Below are 17,469 nucleotides of genomic sequence, written 5' to 3'. Positions count from 1 at the left end.
GTTGCTGTTTAAAGAGTGACCAACATTTTTTGTTTGTTTGATTTGAGGTAACAAGGCTAAAAGTTCTAAAATAATGGATTTGCTTAAAAAAAATCAATAAAAGATAAAAAAAATCTTACCTAGTACTCAGTACTTTCAGATTCCACTGTACGTTTCTACCTTCAATATCATAGAATCATATAATCATTTAGGTTGAAAAAGACCCTTAAGATCATCAACTCCAATCGTTAGCCCAACATGGTTAAGCCCACCACTTAACCATGTGCCTAAGTTCCACACCTACACATCTTTAATACCTCCAGGGACAATGGCTCAACCACTTCCCTGGGCAGCCTATTCCAATGCTTGACAACCCTTTCAGTAAAGAAATTTTTTCTAACAGCCAAACTAAACCTCTCCTGGCAGACCTCGAGGCCATTTCCTCTTACCCTGTTGCTTGTTATTTAGGACAACAGACCAACTCCCAGCTCCTTACAAAGTCCTTTGAGAGAGCTGTGAAGAGTGATAAGGTCTCTCCTTTTCTCCAAGTTAAACAACTTCAGTTCTTTCAGCTGCTCCTCATAAGACTTCTGCTCCAGAGCTTTTAAACAGCTGCATTGCCCTTCCCTGGACATGCTTCAGCACCTCAGTGTCTTTCTTGTAGTGAGCGGCCCAGTACTGAACGCAGCACTAGAGGTTAAAGATTTTTTCATTAAATCTAAAGGCCTTTGCTGCAGTGGAAGCTCAGATAAGAAGACCAAGAAGACCAGGTGAATGTTGTTGGCTTTAAATTCATGTTTTTTCAAGTTGCTTTAAAATCATTTTCCAAATTATTGGTCCATGGTCAGATTTTACTGTATTATTATTTAGAAAACAAACAAACCCAAAATATGTGCCACTCTCCTACTCAAGTTTCATTGTTTTCATTTCCTTGGACCTTTTTTGATGTTATTCATTCTCTTTATATAATAACAGGTGTCCTGGGTTGAGCTGGCAAAATGCCAACTGTCCAGGACAGAGTGAAGAGGGTTCCTCCTCCCCCCAACCAGCCAAGGGAAAGAGAAGAGGGAGAGGAAAAAAAACCCCTCAGAACCAGGTTTATGCTGAAACTAACTACATGTATTTATACAGAGAAGAGAATATTAAGAGGAAACTACAATATAACACACACTTACACAAGTTGCATGTATATAACAAGGAATAACTCCCCATTCCCCAATTAATACAAAGCCCATTACTCTAAATTCATAAGCACTCCAAAAGACACTCAGCAAGAAAGAGAAAGTATAACAACAAAATATTTCTACTTCCCTGAATGCAAACAAAATGCAAGCACAGGCAACAGAAGCAGGTCTTAGCATAGTAGAGGAGCTGCTACATGTCCTCCTCTTAGTGCAGCCATGATGGAACTAACCAAGCCACTCCCACACACTGGATTTTACCCCCTTTGAGATGATGTAGTATGGTATGGAATACAATATTATTGGCTGGAAGAAGTCAGCTGTTAGCTAGCTCAGCCCAGCTTAAATCAGCTGACAATCCTAGGCCTAGCTGAACTTTAAAACCTAAGTTTAGGCCTACCTGGCTAAACCCATAACAGGAAACATGACCTAAGGCACATGGGCAATCATAAAGCCTATGCATTAGACACCTCAAAGGATTAATTTGTGTATGGAGAGATGAGGTATGGCAGTACAGAACCTGTGTGACATCAGAGGAGTTTAGTCATAGCATTGGTACTGTCAAAAGTCCTTGATGAACTCAGTAAGCTGTTTAAGTGTCAACAATGTACATTGCAGGCTATAAGGGATTTCTTGGTGCTTCATTGCTTGAGCTACATACCAAGAATAGGGAAGCAAAAAAAGTTAGAGACAAAAAATCATGAAAGTGGGAGGTTTTTCTTTTTGTGTTGTTTGTTTATTTGTTTTCTTATGGCTGTTAGAGTTGAATTTTGTATATGTAAGAAAACCAAACAAAAAATCAAAACCTGAAAAGAACACATCAACAAAAAAATTACTACAGAAATGTGACAAATTTAGCTTAAATTTTTCATACATCCCTTTAGAAAAAAAACCCAACACTGCTTACATTGTAGTTTACATATCCAATTTCTTTTTGTTGCATCAATTTTCTGTTGTCTGCTGATTATTCCACTCAGTTAGATAATCATACAACTTTCCTATCAGATCGTCATAACTTCTATAACAAACATTAGCTCATTCTCTTAGACTTGCTGAATTATTAGTCAGTGTAGTTTTAACAGATTTTTAACTTACAATGTTTAAAGGTTATAGTTGATATTACCAAGTCAATAAAAGAGGAAAGAGCAATAATCAAAATCTAAAGATGCAGAAGCTATGAGCAAATCAAGTGCATTTTTTTCATTATTTCTGACGGCTTGAGAACCTTCTGAGTAAGACAGATAAAATTTCTACTGCTGACAAAACTTCAGGCATGGATTCATTTTTTTCTGTGATGAACCTACACCACATCCTGAAAAGTATGGAGAATTTGCTCTCAAGCTGGCTAATGAGTTGAGCTGTCACTCAACTCTGTGCAAAAGCTACTCGAGCACCTTGCAAACTTAATCTTGAGGGAAGGGCATGGTTGAAGAGAAGGGGAAAAATAGGAAAAGAATGAACAAGAAAGCCAGAATAACTTTTCTCCTTTCATTCTTCTAACCCACCTTTCAGTTTTGAACTCTGTTCAGTAATAGAGTTGCACCTATCTGTGTTTTTGTGTCTGTATCTCTCACATGTTAATTTCCACCAAGTTTTTATGGTGATGTCTTTATATTTGTCATTTCCAAGTTAATGAGAGGCTGTCTTTGTTTAAAGACAAATGCTGGGGTGGAGAATCCAACAATTGAGCCCCCTCCCCTTTTATTAAAACCTCTCCTGCTTTGACCAATACAGAGAGACAAAATGTGAGGAGATAGAAGTAAAAAAATAACCGTTTACAGAAAAGAAATATAACAACCATAACAATACAAACAAAGCATTTTAAGCCAATAATAGACAGAAATTGTTCCTGGTCTCTTCTCCCTTGGTGAACAGACCAGATGGTGGCCGACATGTGCTCCCTTGCTTTCCCTCCAGGAGAACAAAGACAAAAGTACTGTGGCAGACGAGTTCCCACTGTTTAAGGCCCACCCCCTGCCCAGCTAGACAAAAAGTATGGGGAAACAGAGGCAAAGCATAACCTAGGAAAACATATTTGTCCAAAAAAACTTGTACTATAGTAGTGCTCAGTTCATGTCACTCGGCCAGGCTGAGGTCCCATTGGGCTCCACTTCCAGCTCACTGGAGAAGGTAGCTTCTTGTGGCTTGCCTGTGCTCTGACTCAGTTCTGCTCAGCTGGGACTCGGCGGAGAGATTGCATGGAGAGACAGTTGCGATTTGGTGGTGGCCACTTCTTTGTGGTGCTCGGCTGGGCTCATTTCCGTTCCAGCTTGTCAGTGGGCAGTGCCTGCGAAATGGTGCGGTGGGTGCAGAGTTGGTTTGACTTCGTTTTCTCTCAGTCTGCGGTGGCCGCAACGCCTGTCAGCTCCCATTCAAAAAGTCCCTGGCCGGAGCACAGGGGAAGGAACCCGTGTAGTGATGACTCCTGGTAGTGGTTCCAACAGTCTGTGTGTCTCTTTCTCTCTCTCCACTGTGCCAGCCATCAGTGTGTCCAGGATGGAGTGAGATCCTCTTCTGCCCCAGCAGCTGGGAATACCAGCACTGGCCACCTGGCTGTGCCAAGGGTTTTATTCTTAAAGGAACCTTTTCTCCACAACAATGTTGGAGAAAGGGAATAAAATACAAAACCTACTTTAACCATGACAGAGGCATGTGCCTTATCCCTGTAAACTGTAAATTTAGAGAAACAACTTCTAGCTTAACCAGTTAATTAATTCTCCTCAGAATATGTCTTTAATTGCCATTTAAATGTAGTCTTTTATGTACTCATTTAGAATGATTAGATTCAAAGTAATTTTGCTGTTAGAGTATAGTGACATTGGGCATCCTTTGATTTGTAGGATGTGTTCTTCAATCTGATTACCTTGTCCTTGTGTGTAAATTAGTCAGGAAAACAGCAGAGTACTTTTTTGTGCCCATGTTTCTTTGTAAGTAGGTAAGTTAAAAAGACATGTGATGACATGCTCAGTTTTGGAGTTTTGTTTTGGATGGGGTTTTTTTAAGAAGATTAGTAGAGAGGTGAGGCTGTCACCTTCATTCAGTGAAAAAAATCAGAACAAGTTACTATTACTTTGCAGGCAATCTCTTTCTGGATATCTGTTTGGATGATCAGCCATATGTGAACATCTCTCAAAAGACATTAGCAGGATTTTGGACAACAAGGGCATAGTAGGCTTGGGAAATGAATACAAGGTCTGAGAGATTCCTGACAGGCAACAACAAACATTCAGTAGATGATGGTATGCAGCCACGGGACAGCCCTATTTAGACATGTCATTCACACTATAGCTGAGGCACTGTTAAGGGTCTTGGGTTTACTCTGGATAAACCATAATTCCTTGGTTGACACATGAATAATCTTTAGATGCTATTGTAGTTTGAAAAACAAGCTAAAGTAAACTTTTTCAGTTAGACATTTAGCATTGCATAGTAGTTAGACAAATGAAATACTACAATCTAAGCTCCTTAGAAAACAATATATATTAGATGCAAGAGAAGACATAACAGATGCCATCTCTCACTATAAAAATAATTTACAGTTTCAAACAGAGTCATGACTTGAACATAAACAAATTATTGGAAAAGAGAATCAGAGGTTATAAAGTCTCTTTTTGTTACTGGATTTCTTATGTGTAATATTTCACATTAGAATCCACAGTTGGGAATTGTTTTATAATTGTTTTATAATGTTTTATAAAGTTTATCCAAACTTTTCAAAGACTTTGGCTAAAAAGTGCCTGGGGCTGATGTTGTGATCTACCAGCCAACTATCTATCTTTGAAGAGAAAAATGCCCAGCAAATGATTTTCAAAATTTCAATTTTGATACTGTGAAAGATTAAAACTTTTGTATTTCTGATGTCTCCCATGCCAGATTGTCATGTGTTTTATAGCAGGTTAATACAGAACAGGGTTGACAAATCTTACTATAATCACTACCCCATGTTGCCTTTATCCTCATTGTCTGCTGTTCATTTTCGTTGTGAAAAACCCTAATATATCAGTGACAGGAGGTCTGGATTTGTGGCCGACTGTTATAATTACTCCCACTGAGGCACTGTCAATCGGATTAAAGTAAAGATTCTAGACTTGTCCGTCGTAGATGAGGTCAGCAACACTAGCAGTGGGAGTACTGTTTCTGCAAGCTGTGCTTTTAGTCCTGAATTATAGAACCATAGACATTAATATGAAGCAAGTATTTGAAAGCTCCAGTGGAGAAAGACCAGCCCTTTTTTCTGCATTAACTAAAATGTCCATCTGTAATAAATAATCTAACAGCATTCATCTATGTCCTGGCCATACGTATATGTATGTTAATTTTCAAATGTATCAGAGCCCCTGAGAGTTTCAATTACAGAACAATCCATTTTGCATTTTTTAATTAATAAAGTCTTTGCAGCTGCATAACTTCATCCAGGAAATGTCTGCACAGACTCTTTGTGTATACATCTTTTCTGTGAAAAGAGGGTTAACTGAATTGTCTTTAATTTTCTCAAGCTTGGGAGGGGTAGAAAGGTAGGGATTTGATTAAGGTAATGGAAAACAAATCACAGGAAAGGAGAGTAATGTGCTCAGAGATAAAAAACAAATTCTAGCCACTGCTTTTAGGAAAAAATACAATGTATTGGATCACTTTAATATACAATCAACAAGTGAAGAGGAGGGAGAAACTCAGGCGAAAATCTAAACTCTCCCAAGATGAGCAGTCCATTTGGTATGGTGCTCAGTGGGATCAGCCTGGTACCCCATGTTTGTAGATATTATTAATGTCATTGAAACTCTGTGATTACTGCTTTGACACTGGCTTTGAAAAAGTACTGTTTTTTAAATGTCAGTTTCATCTTCTTAAGTTCACAAGAAACTGTGTCACACATACCACTAACACCAGTGATTGCAAACTCAGGGAATGGTGCGCAAACTAGAATAAACAGAAAAGCTTTCTTGCTCTGCTAGCACAGTATGTAATTTTTATTTTTCTCCTCTTACACCAGTCTACTTTTTGTAATGGGATCAAACAGTAATTAGTGAAGTCACTTCTGTGTGACTCATTACATTTCATTATTTTCATATAAACTCAAAAATTATTATCAAAAGCCATGTTCAATCAAGTGCCTAACATGCTGAAACAATTGTGTGCCCTTTAAATCTTGAGCTGATTTGCCACCTGGAAGCCTTGCACTTCTACAAATGGAGATTTTTTTAATTATTATTTGTATTATTGTAGCAGCAAAACATTTTCTTGATTAATGCATCAGTGCCCTATAACTGTTTATTCTTTCTCCTTTGGTTATTTAAACATCACTTGTTACATATGTCACTCATAACCCTCACCATATTTCCATCATCTCTCACAATTTAAGTTCCCTAACTCTTCTAGACACAAAAAGAATCTCATAGGGTTTATAGTGACATAAAAATGAACAGTTCTTTACATATCCCTTTTTTCCTTTTTCCTGTCCCACAAGTGGGACTCCAGACTTCTGTTTGCTACTCTCTACATCTGCCTTCATTCCCTTCACTAGAGGTTCTTGGATTTATTTTTTTAAATAAATTTGAAAAGATAAATATACATTATTTGATCTCTAGCAGACCACTAAAGCATGGGATGAGCTCACAGCAGAGAAACTGTTTTTCTCCATAAGTTGCAGTCAGCAGCTTGTGCCTTGTTGTGTCAGAAATGCGGCATCATAGGTCTTAGTAGTATGTGTGTTAATTCCGCAGTATTTACTTTTGGCTTTGCAATATGCCATTATTTACAGTATTTGTATAGGGCCTTAAAGGATACCGAGCATACTGGCTAAAAATGTTTATGAATGCACTGACTGTAGTGGCATATGCTAAACATGTACTCAAGCGGGTACCGTGCAGTGATGCTGCAACTGCCCAGCCATGTGCCAGGCCCTCCTGTCACCATACATCCTTTGCACGGCTGACTGCCACTGCATATATGGGAAGAAAGCAACTTAGTCCAAGCCAAGAAAGACTGCTAGTATGGTCTTCACTAGGGTCTTTCATTGTATACAGCCAGAATGGTGCTCTGCTTTATCTGGGTCTTCCACAAAAGAAAGTTTAATTATGAAATGGCAATGCCCTGCTCAGTTTCAAACTACAGCTTCATGTCATAAGGAATCTTTCTCATCAGAGAGAATGTCTTTGCATTGCCTTTGTATTTTGCAGTGGAACTCTTGACAGCTTCCCAAAAGAGAAATCTCCTTGTTTTGAGAAGGTGGGAAGATTTGGTCTGAGGAGTAGCCATGGCTATCACAGATAAGTGAACAAATCCAAGGTGCTGGTCAGCCCTAGGAGAGTCATTGATTGATGGACATTCCCTAATGGCTGTATGGTTAAGATATTAAGCAAAGAATTGTGCCTTGGTGGAAGCAAAACATTTTTCCGTATTTATTGATTTTGTAATATATAGGGAAAGAATTAAAAAGTAATTATTGTGTTGTTTGAAGACTACTTGAGGTCAGGTTGGTAGGTGCTATTCTGTGTCTTTGTGCTGTCAATAACATGTAGACTTCAGAGCAGCTGTAACGGGAGCTTTATCTGGGAAAAGCTGTTCTATGAAGTTAACAGTTGTAAACAACACAAGAGAGTGAATGGTAGGAGATCGTATTTTGTGCTAGCTTTCTTCCATTGCTCTCCACTCCTGCCCTGTATTTTCCAGTATCCCAGCAGTTCTTCAGTTGCAAAACTACTCCTGGATCTTAACTTGCCTGAAGAACATCAAATGAGTTCATATTTCACTCAGATGAACAATAGTGAGGATTAGAGCTACAACATCAGAGTGCTGCAAGCTATACCCTCCTGCATATCTTCTATCATTGCTTGAGTTCTGTGCCTTGATTTAAAATATAGGGCCCCTTTATAGGGAAGAAGTGTTGCTGATGAGTGCTTTTCTGCACTAATGAGTGAAAATATTAAAATGTATGTGATCAAATGTCATCTGAGTTACCTCAAGCTTTGCCATGAGATACTTTTGTGGAACAGTACATGTATTTATCACCTTTAGATTTGCATGTACAGAGCTCTGATTGATGTTTGGCTAATGCCTGCATTTCTGTTTTAGCATTTTTTTTAATGTTTCTTATGCAGGTAGTAGCAGTGGGGATTTTATGCCACCTGTCCCTGTAATCTTAAAAATATTACATAAAGAATTAAATTGGATCAAAATATGTGGAATTAAAATAGTGTAGAACCAAACAATCTCTCTAAATTGCTTGTAATATAAAAAAATCTACCATGACAATTTGTAAAGATAGGACAGAAGGGAGGGAAAAAAAGGACAGAAGGGAGGGAAATAAAAAGGAGTCAAACCAGTATTTTTGAATGATTGTTTCCCATCTGTGATCTGTATAGCTCACTGGCAGGTTCTTACACCTTCATAAGTGGTCCATGCAACACTGTCTTGGTAGAGTTTTCAATCAATAAGGTTTTTTGCAAGGATAATGATATATGTCAGAAACAGATAAGGATCCTTAGGTCCCTAATTTTCAACAAGAGAAGAATTCCACTGCTAGGCTGAAAAGAACAATGTTTTGTGCTAAATTTAATTTTATGAAGATAGGTGGGAGAATAATTTGGTTGTATTCCTTCAATAGTTCTTATAATTTTAGTATATAGCCCTGTATACCCTCCTTTCTAAAGAACTATATAGTTTTTAAAAATTCTTTTTTAAAGTGCTATTTGCCTGCCGTTAAAAATATTCTGTGCTGGAATATTCTGCCCTTTACATCTCTGGATTTGTAACTTGAAGGAATGGTTATTAAATGTTGTTGCAAGCCTCTTTAGTGGACAGAAAGGTAACGAAATGGTAGCATGATATGAATGCCTGAACCTGCTGCCTGTGGTATGCTGTGTGGGAGAATAATTGGCTTTTAGTCATGTAAACTAGTCACAGATATCCATATCCTTTGAACTCTAACAAGAAATGCACACTTACTTTAAATACTGAGTGACAAAGCATATAAATGTCTTGATCAAGTAATCAGAAAAAAAAAGAAGTTTTCTGTTTATGTTTTGTTATTTCTGTCTGAAATCTCTATTTTACTCTCTGCATCTTTGCTGTGTAATGTTCCCTGCTGAGAAAGACAGACTGGAAACACAGTAGGGATCTTTGCCTTTTAAGTTGCTCTTTGCTTTGCAGAGGACTACATGTTGGAAGATCCGGTATATTTGTCCAGTGTTTTGTTTGGTATGGGAAGAACATGACTACTTAAGAAAGACAGGAAACTATTATTTTGTAATTTTAGCTACATTTCACTTGCAAATACTGAAAAAGTAGGCAGAATTTTAAATATATCTTAAGGTACATGCATACAAATCAGTTCAGCCTTTGTGCCCTTTAGTCATGAAATCCTGAAACAATCTTGAATAAAGGTGTAAAAGGATAATTCTGAGTTGAATTTACAACAAGTATGAATTCACATGTCATGTTTATCTAAAGTGCTTCTCTAAAATTCTTTCTGTCTTCTTTTGTAAATAGCCTGTATAAGAGCTACTTTGGTAGAATCAAACTATAGCATGTTTTACAAGCAGGTCTAGATTTTCTTCTGATGCAGACTCATGCCCCTTGTCAAAGTCAAAGGATACAGGCTTTGCATACTAATTTGCGCTATCAGGTAATTTAGCTTCCATCCACTGTTTTGTTTGGTTTTTGTGGTTTTTTTTTTCAGCACAACAAACTCTGAATGTTACAGTAATTGATGTCCTTTAGGGATTTTTTCTTTAAAAAGTTAGTATACTGATAGAGTAATAGAGAACCAGAATTTCCTGTTGGTTTATACTGGTATGATACACTATTGTTTTATATAATTCATCAACTTTAATGTACTGTTATTTTAAGTATTGCCTCCTTTCTTTTTTCCTCAGTTGCAAAGAATTAGTCAGGTTAATAAGAGTCATGTTGCTGTAGCTACACTGTAGGTCCAGTCCAAAGGCTATGAAAGTCAAAGGTTCTCCTCATTGACTTAGTGAGATTTAGATAAAGCTCATTGTTTTCATGCTCTTTCCACCACTGCAGTACCAGATAAGTGAAATAACTGTTCCAAATATCAGTGTCTTTTGATACTTTGCATTTCTGTTCTGAGAAAATATCCAAGCAAATATGAATATAACCAAAGTAAATTCTTTCTCTCTGAACTCAGAATGACTATTTAACTAGCTTTAATATTTTGATACTCAGTACTAAGTTTCAACCGCTGTCCCTTTTCTTTGCATACAGGATACGGCTTAAGAAGGTTACACTGTCTGTAAGAGTTGGAAAAAAAAGTGTAGTTGAAAACCCCCATGCTTTTTTAGAAAGTTCTGGAGGACTTTTGTGTTCTGTTTTGCATGTTGAGAGTGATTACAAATTTGCTCATAACCTCAGTGCTGAAATGGAGTCTTAATCTCTTTCTAGTTTTAGGGTTGTCTGATCCCCACTTCTCTCTTCCTTATTCCCTCCAGTTCTCATAGTTTATACATTCTTAAGCTGGCTGTCTAGATTGCAGTGCTCAGGTTGCTCATAAGTCTCATGGTAGGTGTATTTTCTGGATGTTTTCACCTTGGGAACTACAAGAATTGTTTCTAAACATCAGAGCTGGAACACAACACATTTTTTTTACTTTCATGTGTTCACAGCAGCCTTACCAAATTAAGAAATTATATGCATATTTCCAATTTAATTATCTTATATACATATTTCCAATTGCTTACGTTTATGTGTTTCTTGAAAGTTTTAGTGAAGTAATTTCAACCTACTTGTGTCTTTCTGTGAAACTGGAAACACTGATTGTGCAGTTTACACTGTCTGCTTTCCTCCTCTTTCTGCTTGTTCCTACCATAGTCATCTTTCCAACAAGTGTTCATGCCTCATTCTTTTCCTCAAGATCAGGGTGTCCTGGTGGCTTCCTGATTATTTGGGTTTTTCAGGGAAAAATAAATTTTGCTCCATTAATTCTAAAGCAACTAGTTCAGATAGCAGAAACACTTCAGTGGCCTTAGATCAGATCTCAAGACTCTTTTTCCCTTTTTTTTAGGCCTAGTGTAGGCATCCAGGTAATTCACACCATTATTGTACTCTGGTGAAAAACAGATGCTTGCTATGTTTATGCAGCCCTCTGTTTTTAAATACTTTATTGCCAAGTGTTGAAGTGTACATTGGAACTCATAAAAATGCATCACCTGAAGAAAAAAATGATTAGCATAATTTCCTTCTTGAGCCAACAAAACAAAATAGGCAGTATAGATGTTTATGGAAATGTGTACCTCGTGTCACAGAAACAAAGAAAGATCAGAACAGAAGTCCATGCAAATCTAAACCTTAATTTGTTTTGTTCTGCCTTAGCTTGTGGCCGTGGGTTCTACAAATCCTCCTCACAAGATCTGCAGTGCTCCCGCTGCCCTACTCACAGCTTCTCTGACAAGGAGGGATCTTCACGATGCGACTGTGAAGATAGCTATTATAGAGCACCTTCTGATCCGCCATATGTCGCATGCACAAGTGAGTGAGTCATGAATTTAATAGTAAAGGACATTGCTTAACCAACCAGGTACAGCCACTTGCAGTGAGTAGTTTTGTCTGGCTTTTCCTGGGTTTGAAAAGTACCTTTGCAACAGTAAATGAAATTGAAAAGCAGAGGGAAGAAGAGTTGACAGTGAATATGGAATCAGCATAAATATAATTTTCATGTTTGCTTGATATAGCATTTGAAAACACTGTGTGTTGCATAGGTGTGTAACTCATTATAATAGATAGAATACAGGCACAGTTTTCCCATGGCCATAAAATTGTTGTAGACAGTGTGCTTTGTGTGGTATAATACCAAAATTATTAATGTGAAAAATGAAAAGTAACCTGTGTGGATCTGTGCTTTGACTGAAATGTAATTGGATCTGGCTTAACCTTCTAACTGCAAATAGACTGGCGTACACAGATTGGTGGTTCAAATAGTGGAAGTCTCCTAAATCCAAAGCAGCACCAAATATCTCTGTAAATCATATCAGAGCTGATAGCAAAGAACTAGATACAGCTTGTGCCGTATGTTTAGTATGTTTAGAAGAGATGAACAAATCCTATATTTGGGAAAACTATAGAACAGAACCTTTAAGGTACATTAACCATTCCTTTTAATTGCACAGAAGAGAAATGGCTAAAGTCAGTTGCAGTAAATATACAGGCCATTGTTATTCTGATGCCTTAATGGAAAATAAATAAAGCTCTTACCAAATGACTTCAAGGAAGCTTTTATGCAGCTTGTACTAAAAATAATGAAATGTTTATGTGGAGAAAAATGCTTCAACTGTTTTCTGTCTCAGTAATTAAAATGCTAGCCGTGTGTCCCGCTGTGGTTTTGTGTAATTACCTTACACTTTTTTCTGTATTATGTAGGACCTCCATCTGCACCACAGAACCTAATTTTCAATATCAACCAGACTACCGTGAGTTTGGAGTGGAGTCCTCCTGCTGACAATGGGGGAAGGAGTGATGTGACCTACCGCATTTTGTGTAAGAGGTGCAGCTGGGAGCAGGGCGAGTGTGTTCCCTGTGGGAGTAACATTGGATATATGCCCCAGCAAACTGGATTAGTAGATAACTATGTCACTGTCATGGACCTGCTAGCTCATGCTAACTACACGTTTGAAGTTGAAGCTGTGAATGGGGTTTCTGACTTGAGTCGCTCCCAGAGGCTTTTTGCAGCTGTCAGTATTACCACCGGCCAGGCAGGTAAGTTTTCATCACTTATGAATCTCAACCCTGTGAGAGATTGAGAGAAATTTGGAACATGCAAACTATAGATGAGTTAATCAGGAACATGTTTGGTATGTTCTGGTTCCTTAATCTTTTCACCTTGCCAACTAGTTGATTTGAACTTGTACTGTTGCATGATAACCTGTCCTGTTTCTTGCCCTCAGGATTGTTTTCAGAAAGCATTGATGAAAGACTTAAAGAAGACACACGGCTTTATTATTAGATAGAATTTCTTAAATTTGCAACTTTCTTTTTTCTTCTTACTTCATTGTAGGTCATTCTCTAGTATTTGAAGATAAAAAAGTAGATGTGACAGTTCTATGAAGGCTTCCTTTCTCAATTTCTTTAACATGTGTGTGAGTGTTAGGTCACTAGAAGATGATTTGGATATCTGATGCTGTTTTCAGTCTTAAATGTTTTCCCTCAGGATAATGTTTCTGATTTATCTTATATTTCCAGATATTTGATTATGAGATGCAGTGAGAAAGTGATGATTATTCTTTGTTTCTTCTATTTATCATAATCTGACAGGTGAAATGTCAGGGAAAATAAAATCAAACTAGCATATCACCCCAGGGGAAAAAAGGGCTTTGGTTGTCTGCAGCTGAATGAAAAAAAATCTGATTTAGGTTTCTGAAACGGTGAGTTACTTGTTGATAAAATTATAGGCAATAGTGTGTTGTGGGATTTAAGAGAGGATGGTAAAACTATCCTTTTATACTTTGAACAAAAGATCTTAAAATGAACATTATTTATAAGATTTGGCTTTCAAAAAATGCCTTAAAAGAAAACATGACGTGAATAACTGATGTGATGCTTTCTGTAAGGACTAACGGTTTAAAGGATACTTCATACTTACATTTTGGGGGAAATTTCAATGACTGCAATCATGATATTTTTTAGTGCAGTAGAAATGATCCCTTACAGTAATGCTTTGAAATAAGAATAAACTCACCATATAGGGGCAATGAGCAAACAGGAAAAACTGTATTTTTTTCTACTTTAAAGATGGTCATCTTGAAAAAGAAAAAAAAAGGGGGGGGACAAGAAATTTAGTTCAAAACCTTCCCTTCCTGCCCCCAGAACCAGAACAGTTTATATGGTTGTTGAAGTTAGGCTGGAATATTTATGGGATATTTAATCTCCCCATAGTGCTTTCCTGGATTCCAAATGCACATTTGATATTATTTTGGAACGATCTCTGTGACTGAAAGGATTGGTCTCTGTGCTCATTCACTTCTTGAAGTTTATGATGAGATTTTGACGCTGAAACTATTTTTGCACCACAGATTATATCATTTTGGCACCTTGATTTTTCATCTTTAAAATAATTCTCTGTAATTCTTCAAACATGCACAGGTGGACAGTGTTCTGCTCTCTGTAGATGGCTGTACAGAACTACCACATGAGGAAGAGGATTTGGACTTTTTTCTATTTAGCTGAATGACATTGGCTTTACTTTATGTGCTTTGATGGTTCAGTGACACACAGGGCAAAGGAAGAAACAATGCAATTTGGTGGCAAGTATTACACCTCAGAAAGATGCAAAAGCCCTAATCAGAAGGAGTTTTTGTGTTTTCCCCAAGATAATTCATTATAGTTCATTATCTTTTGTTCTCATAGTCATTAATTTATAGGGGCTCTATTAGGTCAGAAAGTATAATATGGTTATCCCATGGTATCTTGTAAGTAACACACCTATAGGATTTTATGAAATGATCCTCACATCAAGCCCAGAGAAGTTAGTGAAGCTATACCATGCGTGTATATTAGAGACAACATCTAGACTTTACCTAAAGATTTCAAGTAAAGGAAAAAACCTTCAACTTCCTAGATAAGTTTTGTAAGAGCATGCAGCAGGAAGCAAGAGACCTGAATGTTCCCTCTCTGCTCCCCAGTTTACTGGGGGATTAAGCACAGGTGAGCATTTCCCAGGATTTGACATTATCACTGTTGAGAGAAAGGGTACTCATACAACTGAAGCTTTTGTTTAGCACTTCTGAATATCTGGATTCAAAGGCTTCCAATTGGGCATCTAAAAGGAATATACATAAGAGATGGATTTTGGAAAAAAATGGCTTTAAGCTCTTTTTGTTGCAGTTTGCTCAGTCTCTAAAATGAAGTTGGTCCTCACTTCTCCTTACTAAGCTTTTCAAGATTTTCTGATTCTAACTGGCACATAAATACAGCTTTTTTTTTTTTTTTTCCCACTGAATTACAGAATTGCATTAAAGAAAATGCAGACTTTGAGTACAAATGCATTTACCAAAAGAAAAAACCTCTTTTATATTAGTTTTGCAACAGCATGTTTTAGATCCTAATACTGATTTCTTTGGTTGCTCAAGGAGGAAAATATTTTAGATGGAACAGATTGATGACTATAATTGAACAGAAAGAGACTGGTTGCTCAAAGGAGACTGTTATGCTTCTGTACTCCTATTTTATTTTACCATGGAGAGAAAGAAAGTGTTGTATTTATTTATAGCCAAGTAAACTAGAATTCATGCAGCTCTCATTTGTTACTGTGTGACTATTCTATACTTTTGGAAAAATTGACTTTTTCTATGCCCATATTGCTTTTTATGTCTGTAAATGTGTCTAACTAAACCTTCTTCACATGTTATTATGCTAGCACAATAGGTGGCTATATATAATTACTGGGTTCACCAGTTGCACAGAGGATTGCAATGAGAGTTTCCCTTTGTAGTTTTGGTTTAATTGAATTGCTCCTTTGTGGCCTTAGTCACAGAATTCAAATCATTGTGTGATGATAACAGAAAATTATTGATAAAAGAATGGGGTAATGGAATATATTCAATGTTTATTCATCCACATATAACAAGCTTTGATGAGACAAAGAGAGCATATCACATAAAAGAACCAGGTGATGAATAAAAACCTATTTATATTTGTGGAAATAACACAATTAAATGACTGCAAGTGGGTAGGTATCATTTCACATGGCTTATATATATGTGTATGACACATTGCTATTCATTCCTTGTTTTAAAAAAAACTTTGTGACTAGGCTATCAGTTGTCATATGGCATATTTCTATGCTTCAGCCAAGAACCATGAGGCTTTTGGTTTTGCTTTGTTTTCTTTTTTTGACAAGACTAAGTACAGTAAGTCCCCTAGGAGTAAACCATTTTGTTTCATATCTTGCCTATCCAGCATCATATAAAGAATACAGAATGCCATCCCGGTATTGCAGGCTGATCTATGAGAACCCCTGCATCCTTGTAGGATTCAGATTTAAATATGACTAAGCTCCAGTTACAATAAATGAATGTACTGAAGAGGGGCACCTGGCGAACAGCTGACAAACAGTACCTTTGCAAGCTTACTGAATGGTTATTTAACAAAAAAAAAAAAAAAAAATTACTGCTTCCCTAACAAGAAAGTCACATTTGGTTGTACTGGTAGGTGCTTTGGAACCATCAATTTCCTTTCCAAATTGTACATTTGTTTTTCCATACGGCACTCAGAAGTTGAATGGAAATTATTTCACAGCAGGTGAATATTTGTCATACTTTGACATTTATGCATTTCCAAACATTTTACAGAATATGTTTCAATAACAATTTTATAATTTTGCCGTTGACATTGTTGCAAAGATAGTATGTGTTTAAAACTATATTTCTGCATCCTTTCCTCTGGAATTTGTCTGAATGGGCAATGGACTCATCTCTGGTAAAGGGTGATATACACCCAACCTACGCTGACCTTAATAAAACATAAAAGATATTTTGGATGAATCCCAACATGTATCAGGATTTGAAAAAAATTTAAGTATGTGTCCTGAGCCAGTTTTAGTTGGGTTTGTAGTTGTTGGAAAAAAAAAAAGTATATGCAAGGGAATACTCATAATGTTACTGTAACCAAACATGACAAGAAGAAGTTAAAATGTAATGCCTATAAGTGTTCCTAAACCTACTCTTTGCTCTTGTGCAGGGAGCACTTGCTAATGCTTGCTACATCTTCACAGCAAGAGGAAGGTGCCCCACAGCACTCTTTGGTCATGCTGTGCCTTCAAATGCATTTAATGCTGACAACTGGAAGTAGTTAACCCTGATTCAGTTCCATAATCAAGGCTTACTCTGGAAAACCATTCTTTTTTAGTAACAATTTACTATGAGTACTATAAACAGATGTTAATTTTTTATTCATTTTTACATCTGAGAGTTCAATTTTCAGACTTTTTTGCTACAAAAAGCAGATCCCAAAATTCACAGTTAAAAAAACAAAAAAAAATTGCAACTGAGTTTTAAAAAGTGCCATCATCCCAGTAGCTTGAACGGAGAAAACATTATGTGCTATAAAATTATGAGTATTAGCCGCAGCCCCATTGATTTACATGACAAGAAGTTGTTGAATGCATAAATGCAAATCTGTGGGATGGGTTCTGCCTTTCTTAGGTAATTTTGAAGTCTTTCTAAACAGGGGAGACACTTCGCTTTCTCCCATGTGCTACATTCTGCTTTTGTTCTTGCTATCATAATTTTTCTCTTGTTTCTTTTCACTTTTTCCCCAGCTCTCAATTATCTCTGCTCATTTTTAAAAGTCTTCTCTTTTA

General features: G+C 36.9%; 1 protein-coding gene across 8 annotated transcripts in view; it reads left to right on the top strand.

The window, feature by feature from the left end:
* Positions 1–17,469, top strand: part of EPHA7 (EPH receptor A7) — a 189,733-nt gene that overhangs the window by 46,279 nt on the left and 125,985 nt on the right. For all 8 annotated transcript variants that reach the window (XM_071548781.1, XM_071548782.1, XM_071548777.1 and 5 more), the window contains exons 4-5: positions 11,490–11,645; positions 12,534–12,869. In XM_071548781.1, the coding sequence (XP_071404882.1) occupies positions 11,490–11,645; positions 12,534–12,869 (492 nt within the window). The remainder of the gene's footprint in view (positions 1–11,489; positions 11,646–12,533; positions 12,870–17,469) is intronic.

This window comes from Pithys albifrons, chromosome 2 (genome assembly GCF_047495875.1).
Source record: "Pithys albifrons albifrons isolate INPA30051 chromosome 2, PitAlb_v1, whole genome shotgun sequence".
In the NCBI taxonomy this organism is placed as follows: domain Eukaryota; kingdom Metazoa; phylum Chordata; class Aves; order Passeriformes; family Thamnophilidae; genus Pithys; species Pithys albifrons.
This window is presented reverse-complemented; position numbering and strand designations above follow the sequence as displayed.